Genomic DNA, 25,090 nt, shown 5'->3' on the forward strand with positions numbered 1-25,090 from the left:
TTTTTTCTAATATGTAAGTGCTCCTAGAGCCATAATTAATTTATGTAACAAGGAATGCCTTTTTCTAGTTTCAACAGCTACAACCATTCCCTTACTGACAATGGGCCTTCAGAAAGGTTTTTTTTGGGGGGGAGGAAACATGGTTTATTCCATTTTAATATGATCTCTTGCTTACATAGTACTAAGAAGTCCTAACTGAGGAAAGCAAAGAAAGACCAGTGCAGGGAAAACTAGTTATTTGAGCTCACTTACTCAATTGGTTCTGTACAACCTGTTACATTCTCTCTCTCTCTCTCCCCCCCACTCTCTTTTACTCCCCGCCCAATGTCTATTTCTGTCAAATTAATGCTCTTGTAGGGAGCAGCATGGAATCTTTCATAATTCAGCTCTAAATCCTAGAAAGGGAAATGGCTGATATAATTATTATTACTCAGCTCAGAAGTTCAAGGCAGCATACACACCATTTCCTTCTCTAATATTATCCTTACAACAACTAAAACAACAGCCAGGTAGGGCCAAGAGATAGTTGTTAGCTTAAGTCACTCTTCCTTCCCCCCTGAACTTCTGTGGATTATCTCAGTATCAAGGTGCCTAGTAACCTATGAAGCATAAGCCTCAGCAGAAGGAAGCAGAGTCATGCTGGCAAATAGCCCCTCCTACACATGCTACTACATATATCAGCCTCTTGTGAAAATAAAATAATCTGTTGTTTTTGCTCCACTTTATTTATTTATTTATTTACTAGATTTCTACCCTGCCTGTTTCTTCAATTATAAAGGTAGCTTGCAATGAGAAAAATTATATATATACTGTGTGTGTGTGTGTGTGTACACACACACACATGTACAGTATGTATGTATATATATGTATAAACATTAATGCAATTAAAATCAGAATTAAAATTAAACATCTTTCTGAACATCAGGGAAGTGGGGCAAAGGTATTTCCCTAGGGAGCACATTCAACAGTCTGGGCTTCTGGCAGCTGGAAGGAAGCATTAAAAAGACCTCTCTTGTGATCTAAATAACTGGCCAGATTCATAGTAGGAGTGGCAGTTTTGCAGATAATCAGATCCCAAGTAATTAAGGTCAATATCAACATCTTGAATTATACCCAGAAGGTAGCCAGTGCAGATTTTTCAGTACAGGCAACATATGAATCCCATACCTTACAATGGTCAGCGGCCTAGCCACCACATTTTGTACCAATTGCAGTTTCTGGACACTTTTCAAGGGTTATCCCCATGTATAGCACATTGCAATTGAAAAGCTGGGTTATAATCAAGGTATGGATAACTGTTGCTAAGTCCAGCTGGCTTAGGAAGGTCATGGTTGGTGCAGTAGCCATTATTGTACAAAAGTGTTCCTTGCCATAGTTTCTGCTTGCAAATCCAGTGATAGCTGATGATCAAGGAACATTCCAAACTCTGAACAGGCTCCCTTTGGAGCAGTACAACCCCATTCAAAGCAAGCCTCACTTCAACTCCAGAGTCAGATTTTTCTTTAACAACAGCATCTGCATCTTGTCTGGATTTAGTTTCAGCTTGTTTTCCCTCATCTAGCCCAAATTAAGGCACATTCAAGAATATTGACTGAGTCATTGGAATCAGAAGATAAGGAGTCATATAGCTCAGTGTCATTAGCATACTGATGTCACCCCACTTCAAAGCTTCATGTAGATGTTGAATAATATAAAAGACAAGGTAGAATCCACAGCTCAGAGATCTAAGTGTTGAGGAGTAGTCCCCCAGTACCATGCTTTGGAGATGCCTTGACAGGAAGGACTAGAATCACTGCAAAACAGTGCCCCTAAGGCCCAGCCCAGCTAGAGGCACCAAAAGCCACTGAGATGTCCAGGCGAAGTTGTAGGAATGTTCTTCCTCACCTAACACCAGTCATCAACAGAGGCAACCAAAGCAGTCTTAGTACCATACCCTGGAGGAAATTCCTATTGAAATGGGTGCAGACTCAGCTGGAGTTGAAGGTCCCCACTTTCTCTTACTTTGTCCAACTATGGAATATTTGAAACAGCCTATAATTCCAGAGATATTGTAGGTCAAGAAAGGATCTTTTCAGCAAAGATCTTACAAAAGCCTCATTTAAGCAAGCAGGGACATCCTGCACTTAAGGACATGTGAATTACATCCCCTACCACGAAGCCAATCTCAACCTGTCTGATTTAATCTACCATTCTACCACTGAGAAAGTAGCATTAATTTATTTTATGGTAAGGCTGGCCTTAGCTCCATGTCCTGAAAATGTACTTCTCTGAGTACAAGATGCTGAAGAGGAGAAGTGGCAGGGATAGTTATTGCTGCAAAAAGTGGTTGTGGTCTTTCAGAAGTAACTAATTGGCTGAAGAACTAGATACTTAATCCTGCAAGGCAAATCTTACATTTTCATACTGAAATCAAAATTATGCTTACAACAATGCAGACTAATCGGTGTAAACATGTTTACATGAGTAAATGGATAACTGGAATTTGATACTCTTGAAACAAACAGACATTTTCTTAGTACTGAAAGCACTTGTGCCAGTCCCTAGGGGCACCAGATGGAATTGAAAGCCACACCAACCTGCCTATGAGGCACATGTTCTCGGCCTTCACTGGGTGAACGGGACCAGCGTCGATCTCTGGATCGAGGCCGGCTATATTCATGCCTCTCTTGTGAATACCGCTCCTTGTCAGAAGATGTGTGATGGTGATGGTGGTGGTGGTGATGGTGGTGGTGCTTCCGATCCTTAGGCCTGCCTCGTTCTTGGTCTCTTTCTTTGGGAGGTAGGTCAGCTGATTGTGTAGTCAGACTGAGGTCTGTACCCAGACCTGCCAGTAAGAAAAAAACAGTTCAAAATCCAATGCATTCATTCTAAATGAATGACCTGGAAGATACTAAGATAGCCTGGTAATGCTTTTCATAACAGGCAAGCAAAAACAAGGAAAGTATCTATGACAAAATACTAAAAATATTGAAGGCACATTTTACTTGGCTTGGATAGTCAAACAGGTGACCAATATATACTTTGGTGTTGAGGACTCAGACTTCAAAGTATATATTACTTTTTACAAAGTAAATTGCTTTTCTGGCCTATCTTTTGCCAAGTGAGCATTTAGATCAAACAAAACTGATCAAGGAGAACAATTTAATAAATTGGTGTAATGTCTGAACTTGGACCTCCGTGTAACCAGATTTAGGATTGGTTTCCAGTGAATCCTCAACTCAGATGGTCAGCTGATATTTTTAAGATGCTTGTAGGCTATATGCATATCCACTGGCTAGGTTCAAACAGCACATCTTATGCAGTGTCCAAACAAATGAGACCATATTATAGTTTAACATGAAGGCCAGATTCACACAATGTTGTCAAATAATAGTTGGGTTCTAAGAAAATGCTGAACTACAATTCCCCTTCCCTCCTTCTTGGCCATTTTAGTGGGTTCACAGTTTTATGTGACCCAATCTCTAGGTCAGCATTGGGGAAGACTGCCTTCCCCCCACCTCAAAAAGGAATAAAGACTTTTGAGGGATGGTTTCTGTCACTGCACATTCAGACATCTTAGGTGGAGTTAATTATACAAGAGAAGGGAAGCTAGTATACTCAAAACAAACGATTATTCAGAAGCATAATTTTTTCTTTTCAAAATTATCAGTAGGCCCTGCATGGGCCGCATAGGCTTTCTTAGAAAATAAAAATTGTGGGATGCTAACACCCAGTGTTTTCTTTCTGAGAGGATGATGGGAAACAACTTTCTGGAAAGCCACCGGCTTCCCATTCCCTTCCCTATGATTAACTTCCATTTGTCTTGAATTGTTGTTACCTGTGTCCACATCTGCGTATCGACTCAGTGAACGTTCTGATGTACGGTGGGTCCGCTCCCGTCGGCGGTGATGTCGCTGGCTGTCCTCTGGGATTACTCTTTCCAGAGAGTAATCATCCAAGCGTGTGCCTTTGGAGCGTGAGTGGCCCAACATGGAGGCAGAGCGTTTCATGGGACTTGTATCGGCAATGGTCTGGAGAGGGATAGAAACCCAGTATAATAACATCAGTGGAGCCTTACAAGAAAACAAAAGCCAATGGATTTTGTGAAGTGTAGGATAAAGTTACAGAAATAGGCCACTATTCAGCTAAATGTACTTCAGCCAGATAAATATACCCCATCAGAGTGGTTATCCGGCACACCTTTCTACAACACCTGCAAAGCTATGGGATATACAAAACTGTTGATACATATACCACTCTCCTTACATTTACTCTATGCCTAAATTATGGATTAGGAACATCTTGTTACTAAAACTCCCTCCTTTTCCAATAAGCTCAGGAATACATTATGAATTTAGCCAAGAAGAATATGGTTGCCATATTTCATGCCTCTCTTGAATGAACTAGAAAAGGAGATATGCTGTATTTTATAGGAGCATCAATTCAGCAGAAGCTTTTTTTCGCTATGGATGCTATTAACTGGAGATAAACGCATACATTACTTTCTGTGGTCAATGTCATGAAAGAGCTTTGGCCAAAGGAAATACCTATGCAGAGATCACCTACCCCAAGAGAAAGAAAACTTATTTACATCCTCAGATTAAACAAATTAAATAGTATTCAATAACCCTATAATGCAGTTCAAACTCCCATAGATAGAAATGTCAGGGAACTCAGAGAAGAGGCAGCAATGAAATGAGCTTTGTACCAATGCAACCTGCATTGCTCTGTCCCTTTTGTACATGTGTTGCTTGCATTGTGATGTTGTGATGTTTGTTTCATCACTCTGATGAAACCATCAGATTCTGTGATGCCTCTGACCATAAACAGCCTTTGTGTTGCGCTCTCCATGTTTTTTTTCCCCTCTATAATTCCTTTGTGTCATATATCACATCATGTCTTTCTTGCATCTGGGTAGAAGTTTAATCACAATGAGGACAATTCAGTTTAAATAGTCTTGACCAATCTGTCTGAAGTCTCTTTTTAAATGAGTATGAATATATGCTTATATTCTGAATGCCAATATGTTCATTCATTATGCTACTGAGTATAACTACTGCTTAAGAAGAAAAGCTAATAGCTATTAACTCTGCCACATGGTTTGTTGAATTCTAGCTATTGTTATTTTGTTCCAGGACTTGTAAACCCACCACAGGATAATAATTTATTTCCAAATTTAAATAGCACTTTATGACTGGAACCATCAGCAATCACATAGATTTTTTCCTTCCCTCCTCACTCTTGCCTAACTACTAACTTTTAATTTGTTTCAGGAATATGACACACGGTCTTTCCCCTGTTGCACTTAACCATTACAGAAACATGTTCTGGCAGCATCCTTTTTCTGCCTATTCCCCAGGATGTTGCCTTCACCTCCTCCTCCGTCCATGAATGAGATTGGCTTAAATCATCCTCAGTAATACCCTTGTAGCTGTTCCATACTCTGATGCTGTCAGTTCAGCTTACCTCAGATGGACAGTTTTGAACACCACACTATATTTGACTACTCACCATTTTAACTTTCTAAGAACCCCTATGGGGCCTATGTAGAATTCAGAGGCATTTTTGTACATAAAGATTATGCTGGAGACTGGTGCTTCGTAGCTTGTCAGTTTCTTAAGTAATCTTTTTTTCCATTAAAAGTATATATAAAAAAAGGTAGAGCTGGAAGTTTGTCAAGTTTCAAACAGGGAGAGTGTCCCCAGAAACACATGAGAATCATTTCGCTTTCCACAGTCTCAGATTATATAAAAAAAGGTAGAGCTGGAAGTTTGTCAAGTTTCAAACAGGGAGAGTGTCCCCAGAAACACATGAGAATCATTTCGCTTTCCACAGTCTCAGATTAAAGATGTCAGAAGGTGATCTTGTAACCCAAAAACAATTAATGCAAGACAATAATTTAATAGAAAAAGAAACATGGAAAATTCTGTACAGGGGAAACATCCAGCCACATACACATAGCCACATATTGTCATTTATTTATATTTACTGCTCTTCATGTCATATATATTGATCTCAAAAATTGTCAGGTTGAGCTGAGCTTGACACTTCGATACATTTACTCTCAGAGGAGCAGTTCACTATGCTTCAGAACTGCTCAGCAAGAAACACTCAAAAAGTTTATACAAAAATGAGCCTTAGCAAGGAAAAGGGAAGAGCAAAACCTTGTAATCACTGTAGGATTTATGCTCTCCTTCTATTCATGGAAGGCTTTTGACAGTGATGAAGCTTTGGGGAATGAGAGGGAAATGATCTTGCAAATTCCTTTTTTTCTAATTCTCCATTTCCCAACCTTCTGGAGATTTAGGAGGAAGGTACAAGGCTTCACAGAAGCCTTCACAAGAAGCCTCAAAGAGCTTTTTCTAAATAAAGGATGTATAAAATCTTGAGTACAAAACAGAGTATTATTTTAAATTATCATAATGTGAAAAGTACTGAATTCTACCATTGTGAAATAGGTTTAGATTTAAATTACAGTTAGAAATTACAAATCTTTATAGATAAAATGCAACATGCATTAGTCACTGGTAGGTTAATTAAGACAAAAACAACAGCATATAAGTATATACTGTATTTCTTAAGTACACTGAATTGAGATTTGTAAATCTAAAATGACCAAATAATATTTGCATATAGTAATCTGTAACAATGTTTATCTAAAGTTTTACAATATACAGATAAAGCTAGGTGATTTGAGGGGTTGGTGGAATCGTCTGAAATTACGTTGTCCCATTCTCACAAGATAGCTGCAGTGGGGAAGCTTGCTTATTAATGAGAAGACTGCCAAGCTAGAATGGTCAGCCCTAAACATCTATTTACCAAAAGACAAAATGCCAAGGTTGTCTCTCAAAATCCTTTTAGTCATCCCACTCCCCACCCATCCCTGCTATCTTATCACTTTATTTTTTTTTCTTTCTGGGCAAGAGGCATATTTCCAAGTCAACCACTGTTGTACCTGTTCACATTAAGAAAAAAAAAATCTAAGAATGCCTATGAAGTCATTCTTGTACATAAGTCTGATGGTGACAGCTGATGCTTTATGGCATGTTGGATTCGCCCATTTTTTTAAGGAAATATTAAAATCATCCTGTAAAAGATGAAGTCAGGTGGGTGGGATGAAAAACTGGTGGCTGCCAAAGAAAATTATATTAGCCACACTGCTTTCCCTGTGTTATGGATTTACACTGTATATATTTTTAATGTTTTTCTTTCTGTGAATGTGTCCATTGTGTTTCAAGCAAGAAGTGCATTTAGGTTTTACAGCCTAGTTAAAATTAAGACTTGCAAGTCTCAGCCTCCTAGTGGAATATTTTCCTTAAAAAATTAGTGTTGATCAAAATATGTTTGCAGAATGCAGAAAAAAGATGAAATAGAAAAGTAAAAGTAGAATCTTGGAATTTCTAACAAATCTTGGATTTTTTTAATTTTGTTTTATTGTAATTTCTTTGATTGTTGTGAGTCACCTGGAGTTGTTGAGAGTTGGGCAGCATACAATTTTAATAAATTATTATTATTATTATTATATCACTCATGAATTCAAGCATCCATAGACGGTAAATCTATGGATTTACTATTCAGTGATATTTTCAAGTTGCTCCCACTCTTTCTGCTTCTAGGAAAGGAGTTGAAATCTTTCTCCCTACCCAGGATTGTTAGGTTTGAATTATTAATTGTGATTTTGACTGTTCTATTTTTTTATCATAAGCCATCTTGACTGTCCTATGAACAGAAAGATTGATATAAATTCATATTCAATTTATGGCTGTTCCAGAACTGACATAATATGATTTTCTATACTATCATAATGTGAAATATAGTTTACCACATTCCTTCTAGAAAGGAATGGCAGACCTGGACAGGTAATAATATTTTTTTGAGATAATTCATCTCCAGAAAAAAATATGGGAACCAAAGGCTTTATAAGCTAAAAAGTAAAGGGTGCTCATATGGAATATGCCGCCAAGCAGTAGCGCAATACAAAGCACCTATCATTATCTTCAGCTGTCTTTATAAATCCCTCATGTATGAATTGGTCAGTTAACAGTTGCTTAAATGCTATTCTCCAGACAAAACATTCCCTTAATTTTATAATAGGAGAAAATGGCATTTTCTCCCCATTAGCATATGTCTCAATCAAAACAGTCCAGAAATATCAGAGAAGACTGGACTTACTATGCCTGTTGTTATATTTCTGTTGTTGTTTTAAGTTTTCAGCATAGTCTAGTTAAACTTTAGGGAAACAGAGTATACTTTTTTTCACACATAATCAACCATGTTTCTTAATCAATTGCAAACAAGAGTGTTCCATCATTATGTTTGTGCAGAGCAAAGATCAACTGGACAATCAGTCATCACCCTAGAAAAGCTAACACTGCTTCACTATATTATACAGTGAAACTAAGGGTTTGCTCAGACACGATATTTGCTCTTGAAATATCAGAGAAAAGACACCAGTTTCCTGACTCCCTATAGTGTTTTGAACAAGTAATACCAGGCTTGGAAATAGAATCTTGAATTTCTAGATTCAGCTCTTCCTGAAACCCCAAAATATCAGCCTTGTTCATCATCCCTCCTTACTATTCTACTGTTTCTGATCCACAGAGGAAGAGAGAAAGAGAGAGAAATTACTCACTTGTAACTGGTGTGCTTTCTGACGTTTTTCCCCTTTTCCCACCTAGAGGGACAGATGCATATGCAACCAGAAGCCTCTTCCCAGTAGAGAACAGTTGGAGTTGCCTCCTGAGCATGTGGAACTGCATGTGCATTGTGAGCCACAATTGTAACCAAACAAAGATTGCAGAGTTGCTAAAGGCCCTTTTTAAAACTCCAACTTCATAATCCCATTAGGATCAACTTATTTGGATAGTTTTCTGAGACAGATGGGAAGACATGATAATGGAGATCTCGGGAAAGGGCTGAGAATGGATAGAGATAATCTTAAAGAACAATCAGCTATAAGTGAACAAGCTTTTCTTCTTCAAGATGTGCTGTCCATTCCTAATGGGGCATAGGAAATGAGAACAGCAGTATCTCTTCCAAAATGGCAATTTCATGGGTAGACTTAATGAAAAAGACAGTATACAACAGAACTTTACAACTATATTAAAGAGGTAATGCAGAATGGCAAAATAAACTAATAAGGTAAGGACAGCAGATAGAGATTATTGCAATATTATCAAAATCAAATCTGTTCTATATTGCATTTGCTTAAAAGAGTCTTTCAGTGGCACATCCTAAGATCTAAATTTTGACTTTTTTCTAAGAATGAAGGACTAAGATATCCATAACTGAGAAAGGATTGTCATCTCCAGAGATTTCTGATGGATTGCTTGCTTGTTTTTGGGGTTGTTCTTGGGTAATTAATTTACAAAATGTACATTCTTCCACAAATGTTAGTAAGCATACAGTATATAGCAGAATCATAACTAACTACCCCTTTTTCATAGCTGAATTTTACAACCCAACAAATCTAGCTTTTAATTTCATTCTGTTTTATATTAGGATAGCTAAAATATTAACTATAATTTTCTGTGCAGGTACATCAAATTAACCTAACAACACCAATACCAGTAAGTCTAAATTGTTTTTCCCTGAGATATTCAACATTATCTCAGAAAAAAAACTGTAACTAGTGTAGATAGTTACACTCCTTTTTAATCTTACACTCCTATATTTTTAATATGCATGCTATAATATATAATCTCATCTTGAAGTCACTGTAAAACTGTTATTTTATACCCAATTGTTCTTTTCTGCAGTTGGTTATGGTTACTTATAGAATAGCTTATGGTTCTTGAATTAGAATAGGCATGCTATCCATCCTACACTCACCTGAAGAAAATGTTCAAGTAAACTTGTCTTGCCCCTGGTAGTATGATATTTGGTACCTGTATGTCAGGGATGCTGTAGCATTTCTTTTGCATTAAAGTCATAGTAATAAGGAATAAAATTAGTTGGAAGAACTCGATCTATGGATTCACTGCCCAGAATTATTTTGGGGTCTGATGTTTAGTGGTCATGTCATATCTATATACCTGTCAATTCACCAAGTCAAGGCAATGTAAGTCAAGCATCAACTGCATAGTTTACACATGAGAAAGAGAGATCAAAAAGTAAATGCTGCATCTTCATTTTCTTTGGCAGTTCTGTCTTCCATGTCCCATCATTGTTATAGAAAGCAAGGGAAACTTTCATTATACCTAAATGCTCTCACTTTTGCATCTAGAGCTATTGCTGTGAAGAAGCAAAGTCTGGCCTGGTGACTGAGTACAACAGAGTGTTCTGGAAGGCCTGGCTAAATGCACTTCTGATTCCTCAACTACAAATGCACAGCTAATCATCTTGCAGAAGAAGGAAATGAGAATGTTAGATCTAGGATCCAGGGTTTATTGGAAAAATGTGAGAAGAGAGAATAGGTTTTTTTTGAGGTATAACTCTTTCTTCTCCAAATCAAAACAGAGAAAATGGTAAGAGCTGACAGGGCATCTAAGGGACAAAAATAAATAAAAGGGCATCTTATGGCACCTTAAAGTTGAATACAGTGAAATCATATGGATATCCACTGAAAAAGAAGTTCCAGGGGATTTATTGGGGTAATTTTTTGGAAAAGTGGATTTAGTGTACCTTACTGCTGTGCAGACATGTATGTGATTGTGTTACTACTGCCAACTGAAGATGTGTGTCATGAAGTGAGTTCTGGACTATAAAATCTTTAAGATGCCACAAGCTGGTCACTAGTAAGGTTATTCATAAGGGGAGGAAAATCTGGCTGGTAGAATTATTGGTTTGTTCATGCCTTCTAAGGAGGTAGCAAGTTGAGGAAAGAACAGAACCTTGGTCAGGATACCTGAAGTATTGCAGGATAAGCTGGAGCTATCTGCAGATCAGCCACAATAAACTAAACAAAACAAAAACTTGAACTGGCTTAGAAGCTCCCTTGCCCAATAGCAAGTTTCCATTAAAGTACAGCAGTGACCAAAAACTCATTTGCCATTGAGCTAGAGAGTTTAGAGAATTATTTAGGGACCACTGAAACTAGCTTGGCAAACAACAGAGGCAGGAATTGAATAATGAGCATGGTTAAAAGCAGAGAGAATGGAAGAGGGAAGGAACAGATAAGATAGTAACTGATGATGAGAAAGCCTGTGTAGACACAAGGACAACAGAAACATGGACTGGAGAGAAAGATGTGCCCATACAGCACTTAATGTAGCAAAAACAATGGGGAAAGTCACCATGTGGGCTTCAGGTTGAAAGTGTAGAAAAGAAAGGTGTGTGTAAGACTAGATGGACACAAAGTTGGCAGCTTGCTACTTTGAGGAGCCCAAGGGAAGGGAACTGGAGGCAGCGAGCGCACAGAGCCAGGAGCCCAGGCTGCAGTACATACACTGAGATTATTCCCTCGCGGTCGCGCCTTCCTCCTCTGTCGCAGCCATACAAGACGGTGCACACAGAAACGGAAAAGAAAGAGAGAGAAGGAAATAAATATAAAAGCAAAAGGAGGTATAGGACCAAGGGGAAGGGAGGAGGAACAAAATATAGTAAAGGGATGAGGGGGGGAGTGTAAGGAGAGAATAGTCAAGTTAATGTCAGATATTTATGCAAAAGACCGGTCCAGCCCAGTGCTGGAAACTCATCTCCTCCTTTGGTTATTTCAACCAAAACTGACAAAGTTGGACAACACCACCAAGGAACAGGCAGTTCTTAGAAGGGATGAGTTGAGCTGAGCTGAGCTGAGCAGAGCAGCAGAGATAACAGCAAGGCCCCATATCTTCCCCCAAACATGCCGCAACAAGCCCCAGCCATTGGAACCGTCAGCCACTGTTAAAAGCTGCAGCATTACGCACAAACCAAACACGGACAAATACTCCAGCCCATAGTTTGAATACAGTCCAACCCAAGAGAAGCAGAAGGAACTACAGAAGAATCTGTAAGTAGGGCTTGGTCAATGGAAAAATGAAGAATATTTATAAAATTGGAAACAGAAAAATGTTGAAAAATTAAAGCTAGGGAAATCCATTGCATATATACTGTACTACTTTGGATTTGAAATATTATTTGTATCCTGTCTCTCAGATCTAATGAGAACACTAAAAATATTGATAGACTGATGAAAGAGCCACAGTTTGGTGGAAGGAGACTAATAAGTAAAATATGAATGATTATGCTGCTTTGTTTATCTAGTAGGCAAGGTTGGTAGGGTCTGCTGCCATGGGTATTTTTTGTATAACCCAATTCTTGAGTTGCCTCTAACCAACAGAAAGATTGTCTTGTCTATCAGAACTGGTTACTAAACCTACACAAAGTAGCACCTGCATAAACCCCTCCTTCAAAAAGGAGAAATAAAGATACATACACATTTGCATAAAGATGTGTTTATGCTAGTTTTACTATATAGATGCAGATTTTAGCACCATCATTATAGCATAATTTGAAAAAAAAAAACTTGCCATGGTAGAAAAGACTGTGACCAAGTGATCTAGTGATCGTTGAGTTTGCTTTTTGGCCAAGACAGCCCTTCAGAGTATGAGCAGAGGTGGTGATGGTATAAAATAGGAAGAAATTTAAGAATGAGATTTCTTCCAGATGGTCACAAAGCCAAGAAAACAGCAAATATATGCTTTTATCTTCTTCATTGGTAATTGCATTTTAATTAATCATCCCTGTTTTTTCTACTAGCTTGACAGTGGAAGTGCCCTCATAAATATTTTCATTAAGTGGATTTTTCAGAATGCTTTATTTTGCATATTTAGAACTAGAAAACTGGAGGCTTTCACAAGCTTTCAGAGAGATGAATTAAACTTTCCTGAGCTGGGAATTGTTATACTGTATGTAGAAAGACTTGAAGCTCATTTTCAGCTTTGAAGTGACCACTTTGAAGTGACAAAATTAAAGAAACTCTCCCCCTCATAGAAAGTATTAAGATGGCATCATCCCAACATGCCAAAGACAAAATGATGTTCTAGAGCAACTTAAGACCATTAAAAGAATATAGTCTCTTGAGGGCTTATCTGTAGCCACCTCTTAAAGAAATATCCCTATCAACTTGTAACACTTCCCTAATATAGTTTGAATTATTTCAAAGACCTACAAAAATGAAGCTAGGAAGAACATACGCAAGGGCTTCTTGAGTCCTCCAGTCTCTACTATTATTCTGAAGTTGAAATAGTGAAAGAAATATTGGGGCAAGTATCTCCTCATCTTCTTGTCTGCCAGATTGTGTTCCAGAGGGCACTGAAGTAAGCCCAGCTGCAAACAGAACACCCAATGTAAATTGTGCCTTCAGTGGAACACTTCCAAAGCTACCCAATTTGGAACAGAAAAGTAATGTTACATCTAATGATCTATGTCTATGGAGAGAATTTATAAATGCAGTCACCAAGGGTACTCCATGGGGCAGAAGTTGGGATAAATGATTTAAATAAGATAGTAATAGAAACTTGTCAGGAATCTAAAATTATATTCATTTGATTACCATCAGCCCTTTCAAGACATAGTTTTTGTATGGGCACTATCATGGGATTGTTTACAAAGAGTCAGTTCAACAGAACTAAATGATGAGTCTACACTAAATTATATATTTGATGCTGGATAAGTATTTACCTGCAGTAACTATTTATTTTCCTTTAATTCTTACAAAAAGAGCAATAGCAGCAGTAACAATTCTATAGCAATGTCCAGGATTTATCTCAGCCAGACAAAGGACAGGGCTATCATAGAGTTCTTATTGTTTGTTGAAGCAATGAAGTAAGAGAAAAGGCAGCACTACCAAATGGACAAGAACTCTAATGACAGCACTGGGCAAGGAAAATATGTACATGAATGTGTTATTAATGAAATAGAATTACCAAACTGGGGAAGTTCAAATACAGGCAGTGTGGTGGTTATCACAGAGTATTACATTTGCTTAGAAACGCTGTGGCCTGCCTCAAATGATGCACACATAAAGGACTATGTATCTTCAAATATGTCTACAGAATACAAGTATAAGTAGCAGAATTCTGTTTTTTGCTTGGACAGATAAGCTATAGCGATAAGAGAAAGAACTGGGAGACTGTAGCATATTTCAAAGGAAGCTGACAGACTTTCCTCCATTCCACTTCTTCTTATTGGTCAGTTCCTCCCTTTCAAGTGAGGAAAGAGACAGAAGGCTTGCCTAAGGTGTCTTGGCTGGGCCTTACTTTGAGCTGTCACTGTGCAACGTTTAGCAAATTCATCCCTCTGTCCCTTAATGCTGTCTCTTTGAGATTTGGTGATCAGAAGCAAAGCTCATGCAAAAGGGTAAAGGAGAATCAACACCATTTGCTGCGTTCCTTACAAACAGAACCCCTTGTTTTGCACCATAGTTCCCATGATTAGGCTGTGTAGAAAGCACCACTTTCCTCTAGGAGCTGGTTAGACTGCTGCTGGATCAGACTACACTGCAGGAATTATTGATCCAGCACCAGTACTGAATCAAAGCATTAACTTTTTGTCCTGTACAGTATTTTCTTGAAAATGCAGTACTACTGTTAGTGAGGTACCTTCTGCTGAGAATACGGAGGACCAATGGACATTTTAAATTAAAATGCAGTTTGCCCAAGATAACTTTCTTTTGTTATCATGGAGAGAAACCTTTACCATTCTAGTACATATCAAAGGCAACTGCAGGAGTGGGCAAATGATGACACAAGTGCCGTGTCATTGTGATGCAAGGTCCTTTCCTTTGGTATCTGTGTTGTGATGTCACAAGCACATATGTAAGGGGAGGAGCTTGCATGGCAACATTGTGACTCTTGTTTTGTCATTTTGATGAAGCTGTTGAATACTGTGAACACCTCTGTGCATATCAGATGTATTGGGCAATAATTCCTGTTATATTCAGCCAGTATGATCAGTAGGTATGATGACTAGGGATCATGTGAATCATAGTCCGGATTTTAAAACATCTGGAGAGTATCTGGTTGGGGAAGACTGTTGTAGGACCATTATGTTTGTGCCATAAAGGCAAGGTCAGTGTTGTACTTAGGTTGCCGTAGCTGAAGTTTTCACCAAATTCTGACTCTTGAGATTCTTGGAAATTAAGATATAGGCCCTGCTGCCAGAAGAGAGAAGTGTAGTTGTGCAGGAAATGTTGCAGATGGTACACTTACTTTGTGCAATTTCTTCAAATCACAGTATGCCCAAGCTCTCACTTGCACATATATACACAGAAACATGAAGATGCTTAGCCTGTTGGTACAACAGTAAATGCTTCTACATAGCAGAGCATGCTCAGAGCGACTGCTGCTTGGCACATGCTTAGCAAAAGAGCCCCCACACTCAAGCTCATCGTTCCACCCGCTCACCCCCCAATCTAGCACAACACTGATTGCTGAGATTACATCCCATAGTCCTACAAAATTTGCTACTATAATACATGCTGCATGCCAGATCAGGAAGAGAACATTGTTAGCTGGACAGTAGCTGCTGAGAGCCTTTACTTTGATAGGAGCTGTGCTGTGACAGGCCATACCGAGGTAGCTGCTCAAACTTGACAGCTTTCTGACAGCTTTAGGTTTTTCCTCCACTCACCATTAGAGATGCAGAGAGAGGGACATGTCTAGCATACCAAAACAACCCTCTACAAACCAACAGAATAAAATAAATTTCTATTTTGCCCACAGCACCATTATAGTAGAATTTGTGCATCCAACCAAGGATACCAAAGGCAACAAAAAGTGATTATTCCCGAGGCGTTGAACATGTGTGAAACCATCATGGGGCAGCAGTGGAGCAGGTATATGAACCAAGGGAAAACTAATTTGAAGTTCCCAGGTGTTGTAGGAAGCTTCATTGGACATTAGATAAAAGTGAAAAAGAAAAAGGCAGCCCACAAGGACTCTTTTGAGAAAATAGGAGAAAGGAGTATTGTGAATGCTGCCTTGAGCTCCTGGATAGAAGGCAGGAGATAATAAACATATAAACTCCCTTATTCTTCTCCTGATGGAGGTTTGCCATTTTTTTCCCTTGGATTGCACTAATATCTATTGAAGTAGGATTTGTTTCTTTATTTTATTCAGTTAGTAATTTTTTATATATTTCTTAAGAGACACAGCTTGTCCCCATCCCTTTATGTTTTAATTCTTGGCTACAATACAAGCTTAGTCTGCTACTAGAGAGCTTACATATATGGTTTGGAGTAAATGTTACCTACTTCTGAGCACTAGTTACTGATGCAAATTGAAAGCAATGTGTACCAACTTCTCAGTGCCTGCAGACTGTTAAGGCATCATAGTGATACTTAGTTGGACAGGCAACAGTAGCTTGGAGTGCAGGCAGGGCAAAGTGCCTGCAGATCTATACTTCCTCTCATCGTGCCATTCTGTTTGCCAGGACTGAGAATAAACATTCATTTCTATCACTGCTGGACCTTCTGGGTTGCTTGGTCCTTTTACATTGATCACCAGCTTAAGAACAGAAGGCTGTAAAAGGATCCAAGAACTTCCCTGCCTAAGGTAATTGATAAAATCTCAGTATACTGGGAGTGGAGTAGAGTTGCAGGCAGTGGTAGCACTAAGAATATAAGGGAATGCTGACTCTGTGATATTAACAGGAGTGCATGTTAGTTTTTCCATCATCTGTGGATAAATACATCAGGGTAGAGTTAACTTCTGATGCATGTAAGGCACTCTTTCAGTGATATTTTCAGAAAAGCTTACATCTATGCTGCAACACCACAAAGCCTCTAGCTTAGGAGAAATAAGCATCTTCTATGAATTTAATGAAATTAAGATGAGGGGTGGAGTCCAAGGCTGAAGTCATGAAAAAGAAGCATTGATATTTGGACATCTTCAGTCACAGAATGGAGAAAAACAACCTATACCCTGCCCCTCAACCCTCTTACTTTTCCAGTGTGCTGCCTATGATTAAGTGGGATGGAGAATCCTAAAAGATAATAGATGCTGTGCTGTGTAATGGCCAGTGTATTTCATGTAGGTAAAGGTAAAGGTTTCCCTTGACATTAAGTCCAGTCGTGTCTGACTCTAGGGGGCGATGCTCATCTCCGTTTCAAAGCCAAAGAGCTGGCGTTTGTCCGTAGACACTTCCTCTGTGGTCATGTGGCCGGCATGACTAAACAGAATGCTGTTAACTGCCCGCCAAAGCGGTACCTATTAATCTACTCACATTTGCATGTTTTTGAACCGCTAGGTTGGCAGGAGCTGGGACTAGCAACGGGAGTTCACCCCGTCATGCGGATTCCAACTGCCGACCTTCCAATCGACAAGCTCAGCAGCTCAGCGGTTTAACCCGCAGCGCCACCGCATCCCCCATTTACCCATTTAGAAAGGGGTATTTCATGTACCCCTTTCTAAATGGGTAAATGGATCACTAATTATTACAAAAAATCAGAAGAAATCGTTTTCAATATGATATTTATGGTATGATATCATCTGCTTTTCAAGTGTAATTTAAATGAAATATCATATTGAAAGTAACCCTACCCTTTTTTGGATATGAGTAACATATGATGTTGATTGTCTTTTGTGAAACAGTTATTTGGCCCAGAGCTAGAAAGGTGTTTTCATTTCATTTCTGATGTGAAAGCAAAGCCTTCACAGCATAATAATTCCTGGAAAGATTGTGCAGTCCTTATCTGTAGAACAGAACAGGAAAGATTGAAACATTCTTTCATTTTGCATCAGTACAGGCCCTAACATCACTGTCTCCTTGTGTGAAGGGATAGTTGTCAAAGAGAATGAGGGAAGATGCTATCCTAGAAACAAGAGGATGCTGAGATGAGGAAGTTACCATAGCTCTCGAGTTCAAACAGGGCCAAATTAAAAAAAAAAAACGCTCACCTGGTTTTCAGCAGGCAATCGTGGCATGGAGGCAGCCCGTCCATGACCCTCCATGGGTAAGTAATGGTCACTATCTGAGTAGCCATCTTTTGCCATCTCCCGCATCTCTACAGACTTAATTAGACAAGGAAGACATTAGGATCAGAAGTCATAAGAAACCAGATAGAAGAAATGTTATTCTTTTCAACAGTTGGGGAAATTGGGAGAAACAGAAACAAACTGCAAAGATGAAGAGATACTAGAAATTAAAAAAAAATTACTTAGTTATTGCTAAACAATTTAAGTGCTTTTTCTAGCACAGTGAATTTCATTGTTTTCTAGCTCTTACAAAGCTTTCCACCCAAAGTCAGAGGGAATGTACATTTGGTTCCAATACATGCATCTCTATGTCCCAAGGAACATAACCAAAATGACAAAACCAAAACATTGATATATTCTTGAAGCTTATTGGTACAAGCAAAAATTATCCCCAAAGTGCTTCAGCGCTAGAACATATATAAGCAATATATATAAGCAATATAGGTACTCTATATTCTATTGATATGATAACATCTGGAAAGGCCTTTGGACTAAATGGGATATCCACAGACTGTTCTAAAAAAAATTAAGAAGTATCTTCTATACATCTGGAGATATTTCATGTGTCTTATGAAAATAAAGCCCAGCCAGTTTTATATATGAAGCTTACATCACTGTAATTTTGAAGTCTGGTATGGATCCTATCTGTGTACCTCATCTGATCTATGTTAAATGTTGATGCTAAGATTTTGCAGCTACACTGGTAAGATTTCAGTAGTTATTACTTGCAATAACTCATTCTGTATAATCTGGTTATGTGAAAGGGCATCAAGCTTCAGATAATATATGGCTTCCATTTGATATAATAGCTTTGTCTGCTGATACACATTTATACTGCTAGCTACTTCGGATGGAAAATGCTTTTTATATGGTTCAAATCAAACTTTTGTCCAAGTGTTGCAGACATTTAGATTTCCTGCTGAATTTCTTTTATTATAATTTATTACCTTAATCCATCTACTCACATAACTATTAATATGGTTATTTCACTAGTAATTAAAATGCAACATGGAACTCATCAGGAATGTTCCTCAACTCCTTTAATTTTTAATTTTGTGTTGGAAACTCTGATACGCCTAATAATACAAACTAATGAAATTAAGGGAATGAGCTTAGCTGAATATGAACAAAATACATTATTTTATGCAGATTATATTTTGGGGTTTTTTGCAGTGATTACCAATTATCTTTATGTAAATTTGTAGAAGTGGCACAGTTATATGGTAAATATTCTAAGTATGCAAAAAACTGGAGTAAGTCCAATATTATGCCAGTCAACAAGAAAGTTCAGAAGATTGTAGAGAGAATTGGGTTTGTATATAATTGTCCAACAGCTATTACTTTCCCCAGTAAAATATCCAGTTTAATGGATAAGTACAGTTCAAAATTGGTCATGCAGGTAAAAGACAGGTGAAATAAGATTTTGAAATTAATCATAAGAATCCTTCCCATAGGAAAATGTTGTTGTTTTGAATTCTTAAAAGAAAACATGGTAGGATGGGAATTTGAATGTTGGACACTAGATGGAACCAGAAAGAACTAAAGATTACAATTAAAGGAGATGAACACTTAAATTTGATTTACTAACACAGAATGGAGCAAAATATTTTAACGCTGGATGTGTTTATATAACAGATTAGATTTCTTTTAAATGATAATAGTAATATAGTTATTATATAGGTATTTTTGTTATATAAAAGATCACAAAGTACTATATTTTAAAAAAGAAATGTTAATTGTAATATTTTTGAAGTTTAATAAAATAAAAATTATTTTAACAACCTTTCAGCCTTTGAATTTGCTTTGTACTGAAGATGAAGCAAGATTGGACAAAACATTTCTACAATATCTGGATTTGTTGTTTAGAAAGTGAAGAAAAATATATAATACACTTTTTTCTTCTTTTAAGTATTTTTTTTCAAATATATATTTAGGTAGGTAGGATTTCCCCCCCCAAGTTTTTAGTTTTCTTTGTTTAGCTAGTTTGATATAGGGTTTCCTTTTCCTTTATTCTTTTATTACCATGTAGTACTTTTTTATATAAAGAAGGTTAGGTTTCTTTTATTCAATAGTAGTATTGTTCACATTGAAAAAAAATGCTATTTAGCTTCTATATATATGACAAATGAATAACTATATACATAAAAGCTGGTGTTGTCTGCTTTCCTCCTGCATTAAAATTTTATAAACAAGGTAGTGGTGAAAGTTAGTTTTCACATAGTCAAGAGTAAACAATCTGTTATTAGATCAGGCCATTACCAAAGCAAGGAACAAATGGAAACTGTATCTCCTGCCCAAAAGAGATGTGCTTCTAGTCCTATACATATAATATGCAGCAGCCACTGAATTTGTTTCTAATGGCTTCATAATTTTGATATTTATCTCAGCCTTCATATCCAAGGAAATATATTCCTGCAGTACTTTTCATGTTAGCCAGGAGAGGTGTGACAAGTAGAGCAACTGTAGAATAAAAGCCCAATTTGGAAGCAATCTCCTAGATCCGTAAGTTCACAGCCTAAGGCCACTACCAGATTCTTCACAGAAAATGTACAATAAAATAATTGTGAAGCTATTCTATTTTGAGGATGTTTCAATAATCTCTTGTTATTAATAACAACTCAGTGCTGCCCCTTCTCCCCCAGATATAAGCAATCAGTAACACATATGTGGGGTGATGCATTAATAGAGAGTATTGGCTATGAAATCACTTTAGCACAAGAGGTGAATCGGTGTCATTATATCAAGAATAGTCACTATTACCAAATGTACAGTATCTTGCAACTGTTAATACATTTCCCTTTGGGCTGATCAGCCACTACACATTACTATAGAACTTTGACTGTACTGAACAAGATACATTAATACAAATGACTGGAAATAGATAGTAAATTATGACTAGAGGATAGTACTGCCTTATTACCTCAAGCAAGCGATAATGACTATCAGTGAAATATACATATACACGCACATGTAATTTCTCAGAATAAAACTTGTGACATGCACACAATTTGAATGTTGTGATTGTGAAGGTTTGCATTATTTCTGGAGCCCTGTTTTTTCTTAAAAAACACATAAACAAGGAGATGAATTCACACATCATTAGTTGAGTGACTATAGTCTGCCAATCCTTCACCACAAACACAGTTTGCAACTCAACATACACTTATTGTACTGTACTATCAAAGCTTCATAAAACAGTTAGAATGGTGATGCAATAAACTGTGGTTACGTGTCACTCGAACAAATATTCAGTCCATATTGGCTTAATGAATTTCTACCTTTTGGTCCTATGAACTGATGGAATATAGAATTTCTCATTTCATAGTGTTTACTTTTCTGAAAAATTCTGCTTTATAGTTGCCTTTATAGAAGCATAGGCAGGCAGGGATAGGAAAAAGAAAAGTAAAGAGATACAGTAGGTAACTGCCAGTTCAAACACCTTGCTGGCATACAAACCACCTGGGAATTGGTTCGACTATTGGGTATTTCCTCTAAGCGTCCCCGTTCTGGGCTCCAGGTTCCTGTCTTTTGGAACATCTCCTGTGCTCTTTGTGTGACCCATGACTCACTTTCCTTCATTCCTCCTTCCTGTATACACCTGGAAATAGATAGAAAAGTTAAATTCCAACTATATCTCTTCCAAATTGTTAATGAATCTGTGTGAACAATCATAATCCATTAATCTGTCCACTCTCCAAGCATTTATAACCCATGTTTAAATAAAAAACACTTTTAAGTTATCCTTACTTTTCCAGGTCTGTGCAGATATCCCAGCAATTTTATCATGGGTCTGTCTATATTTTTGCTAGTCTAGAAGACGAAGAGTGATCACTGTTCAACTCTAGCTGCTGCCAAGCTGGCCAACAATCCACTGCAGGGTTTCTCCAGTGCATTGTACCATCATATCGTCTTCACAAAAAGGGTTGGAAGACTGGGGAGGGGCATAGCAAGACTTCCTTCCAATGGAAAACAGACCACCCTTATTGGCTACAAAAGTGTACCTCTGAGCTTCTTGATGTTAATAGTCACACAACCGTGGTGATAATATTGTGTCAGTTGCCATGCCCCTTGTGGCTTTTGAAGGCTAAATAATATTACAAAATGAAAATGTAGCTCCCAGCCACAAAAGAGTTCCCATTCCCTGGCCTACAGTGATTGGTCATGTCTCTACAGAATTTCATACTGTCATCTGTCAAGTCCTTTTTAAAGATGTCATGGATGGAATCTTTTGCCCTCAAAGTAGGGCACAGATGTACTGACTATGGTCCTGTTCCCAGTGACAGTGAGTTAACCATCCACTGAGTTTCTAATGAACATGGCAACGGTTCAGTGAAGTGCCTCATCTGAAGTATTCTAAATTTCTGTGTAGATGGAACTGTCCTATATAAACCAGGACTCACATTCCACCTCCTTGATCCAGTTGAGAGGAAGGAAGAGCATTCTGTCCTTGGCCACCTTCTTGGGATGGAGAAGGTGGTTCCATACGCTGGAACATAAGTGGTGTCCGATTCTAAAGAGAACAGGATGATACAAATATTTATGTTAAAACAGTTGGAGATATTTTCTAGACATCACCAGATCATCTCTTTTCCTTCAGTAAAGTTCAGACCATTTGAAAAACTGTTAGAACAAACGATTTCCCCCCCCCATTAGCCTGCCAACTTCATAAACCTGAGTATATAAAATTCACAGTTCTAATGAGATCTAGCTCACAGGTTGGAAAAAGGGAACCACTATTATTATTATATTTGTTTCTATGAACAAATAAATGCTGGAAAAACTTGACAACTGCTTCCTTATTATCTTGAGTGTCTGATTGTCATTCAGTCTGATACCTATAAATCAGTTCTCATAATGACATCTGAAGGAATGAACATCCTTTTTATTTCTGCTTTTGCTTCAGACCTTTTTAGGTAAAAAAATATTTGTAAAAAAAGTATGAAGTACATGGAGTAGATTACTGGCTGGGGTCATTTTCAAAGACTCTGCTTCCAAGCATATACAGTATATTTTATTCTGTGAATGGCTCTGATTAATCACACTTACAACACAGTGAAAGTAATGCATCTGCTGAGAAGATTGGCCAAAGAACTTAAAAAACAGGTACTTTTAAATTATTTTTATATTGTGCATCTATTCTTTACTGTTGGGGTTTCTTGGCTTTCTAGCAACATACTGTATATTTAAAGGAGAATGTAAAATTATATGGATTTGCGCACACACACACACACATAAACACAAAATGATGGAGTTTTTTAGACAGGCCATAGCACTTTGTGAAGCATAATATGGCCTGCTGTGAATGTGTCCAAGACTTGTTGTACTCCAGAAATGCTGAATTAACTGCATTCAGTGGGTCAAGTTGTAGTCCCTAACACACGTGTAACAAGAATTAATTAGCAGTAATCACCAAACAAAAACATCATCTTTTTAAAAAAATCTTAAGATTATTTTAAGGTAGACATGATTTGCTGTAAATCAAAAGCATAGAAAAAAAGCATTCACCAACATTTTCAGATTTGGGAGCAGTGGGATATTTTTTGACGTTTACAGTCCTCACGTACCTGCTCCTCCCGCATAGCCTGCAGCTTCTTAGCCTTACTCTGGCGGTAATATTCCATGATCATCATGGCTGCATAGATTTTCCCCACTGTCAAGTCAGTAGCTAAAGGGTAAGAAAAACAGAAAAATCAAACATGGTTCTCCAGCTGAGTGCTTCCTTAGTACTGCCTATAGGCGGCTCTCTGGTCTTTAGCCCCAAAATATCTGACCAGAGAGGCATTCTCTCAACTAGTTCTATACAAGGATACTACACCTGCTACCCCCATGGCCCTCTGGAGGGGGAAGGGAAGTTCAGCAATTCAAACTTCTAATATAAACCATCATATAATGAGGTATAGTGCAATATGCCCTTGTATGGTGAATCTAGTGGGAATTATTTTTCTGAAACAGTTAACTGCAAGGACTTGTTCAGGCAGTCGCCAGGAGTCTACACTGATTTGAAGGTGAAAGTGAAGGTGAAGAAGAAGAGGAAGAGGAGGAGGAGGAGGAGGCAGCAATAGTGATAGCAGACAAGGACTTTCTTTATATTCTGATCTGTTATAACAAGTTTATGTTTTGATATAACATACAAAGTCCTGGTTTCCTTCCAGAGTAAGGTTTCTGTCTAAATCAGCAAGAAGCAAATCAGTCGCTAAGCCCTTCAGAAAACTCCTGCATTTTAGAGTTTAGTCTTCTTTTCTATCTCTCTCATATTGCAACCTAATAAAAGTTGAACTATAGCCCAAGTGAAGATGTTTCAGAGGGCTTTAAAGTTCCATATTGCTATTCCTCCTCAGGGGAGAGGAAAGGGTATGACACAATCTAAGGTGATGACTTAGGGCTTCTCTCCATCATAAATACATACGAAAATAGTGTGACTGGACAGGAAGTATTTCAGTGAGAAAGTAGTGACTTGAGCCATCCTGAACCAGAAGCACGCCCCCCACCCCAATTCTAGGATTACACACCTCTTGCTCAGCGCCTTAGAACAATATTTTACATTTAAAAAGGTAAGGAACATCTTAGCTAGCTAGAAATAATAATTTTGGAAAAAGGAAGTAAGTATCTGTTTAGTTTATTGACTATAATCACAAAGCTGAAATAAGTTGCAATGAATTTCAAGAAAAGGAATCCAAAAGCTGATACTGATGGTTAAAAGGCTTTTAAAAAATCCTGTTTTTTAAGGCTTAAAAATGGTTTATAAAGAGTGTTTTTAGTCCAAAAACAGCCAGGATATAGATGAAAACATGGAACTACACCTATGTTCTCTCTGGAATGGTTATAATAGCTAAGGTAAAGTACTGAATTAGAAACTTGTTTTTAAAATAAATTTTTCATTAGTTTTCTGAAAAGTTCTTGAGGGATTTTTGCTTAAAATAATTTTCTCATGTGTTCTTAGTTATTCTGGTAGGATTATAAAGTAGTATTTGTATACTGAGAAAATGACAGAAAGGTGTAGATAGATAGGGTTGACATGGATAAGGTTGACACTGATAGTAATGATCAAAAAGTTGCTCTTACATTTATGAGGGGTGACCAGAAGATCTAGAGTTTTCTGGGATAGGTTGGGCCAGATTGCCATCATCTCTTTTCTCAACTCAGCATCCATCTGCTGTTTGTCAGCCCCCCCTGGAAGATGCAAACCAGGAATGAGAAATAAATAACAAATGGCT

The 25,090-nt window shown here is 37.8% G+C and overlaps 1 protein-coding gene across 1 annotated transcript in view; it reads right to left on the bottom strand.

Annotated features, from left to right (window-relative positions):
• The window catches only part of CACNA1A (calcium voltage-gated channel subunit alpha1 A), a 269,796-nt gene that overhangs the window by 9,033 nt on the left and 235,673 nt on the right, over positions 1–25,090 (bottom strand). The window contains exons 39-45 of the mRNA XM_063292909.1: positions 24,939–25,046; positions 23,441–23,541; positions 22,277–22,386; positions 21,336–21,474; positions 17,799–17,912; positions 3,818–4,010; positions 2,577–2,824 (exon numbers count right to left, since the gene is read on the bottom strand). Of these exons, the coding sequence (XP_063148979.1) occupies positions 2,577–2,824; positions 3,818–4,010; positions 17,799–17,912; positions 21,336–21,474; positions 22,277–22,386; positions 23,441–23,541; positions 24,939–25,046 (1,013 nt within the window). The remainder of the gene's footprint in view (positions 1–2,576; positions 2,825–3,817; positions 4,011–17,798; positions 17,913–21,335; positions 21,475–22,276; positions 22,387–23,440; positions 23,542–24,938; positions 25,047–25,090) is intronic.

Source organism: Candoia aspera, chromosome 2, assembly GCF_035149785.1.
Source record: "Candoia aspera isolate rCanAsp1 chromosome 2, rCanAsp1.hap2, whole genome shotgun sequence".
Classification (NCBI taxonomy): Eukaryota; Metazoa; Chordata; class Lepidosauria; order Squamata; family Boidae; genus Candoia; species Candoia aspera.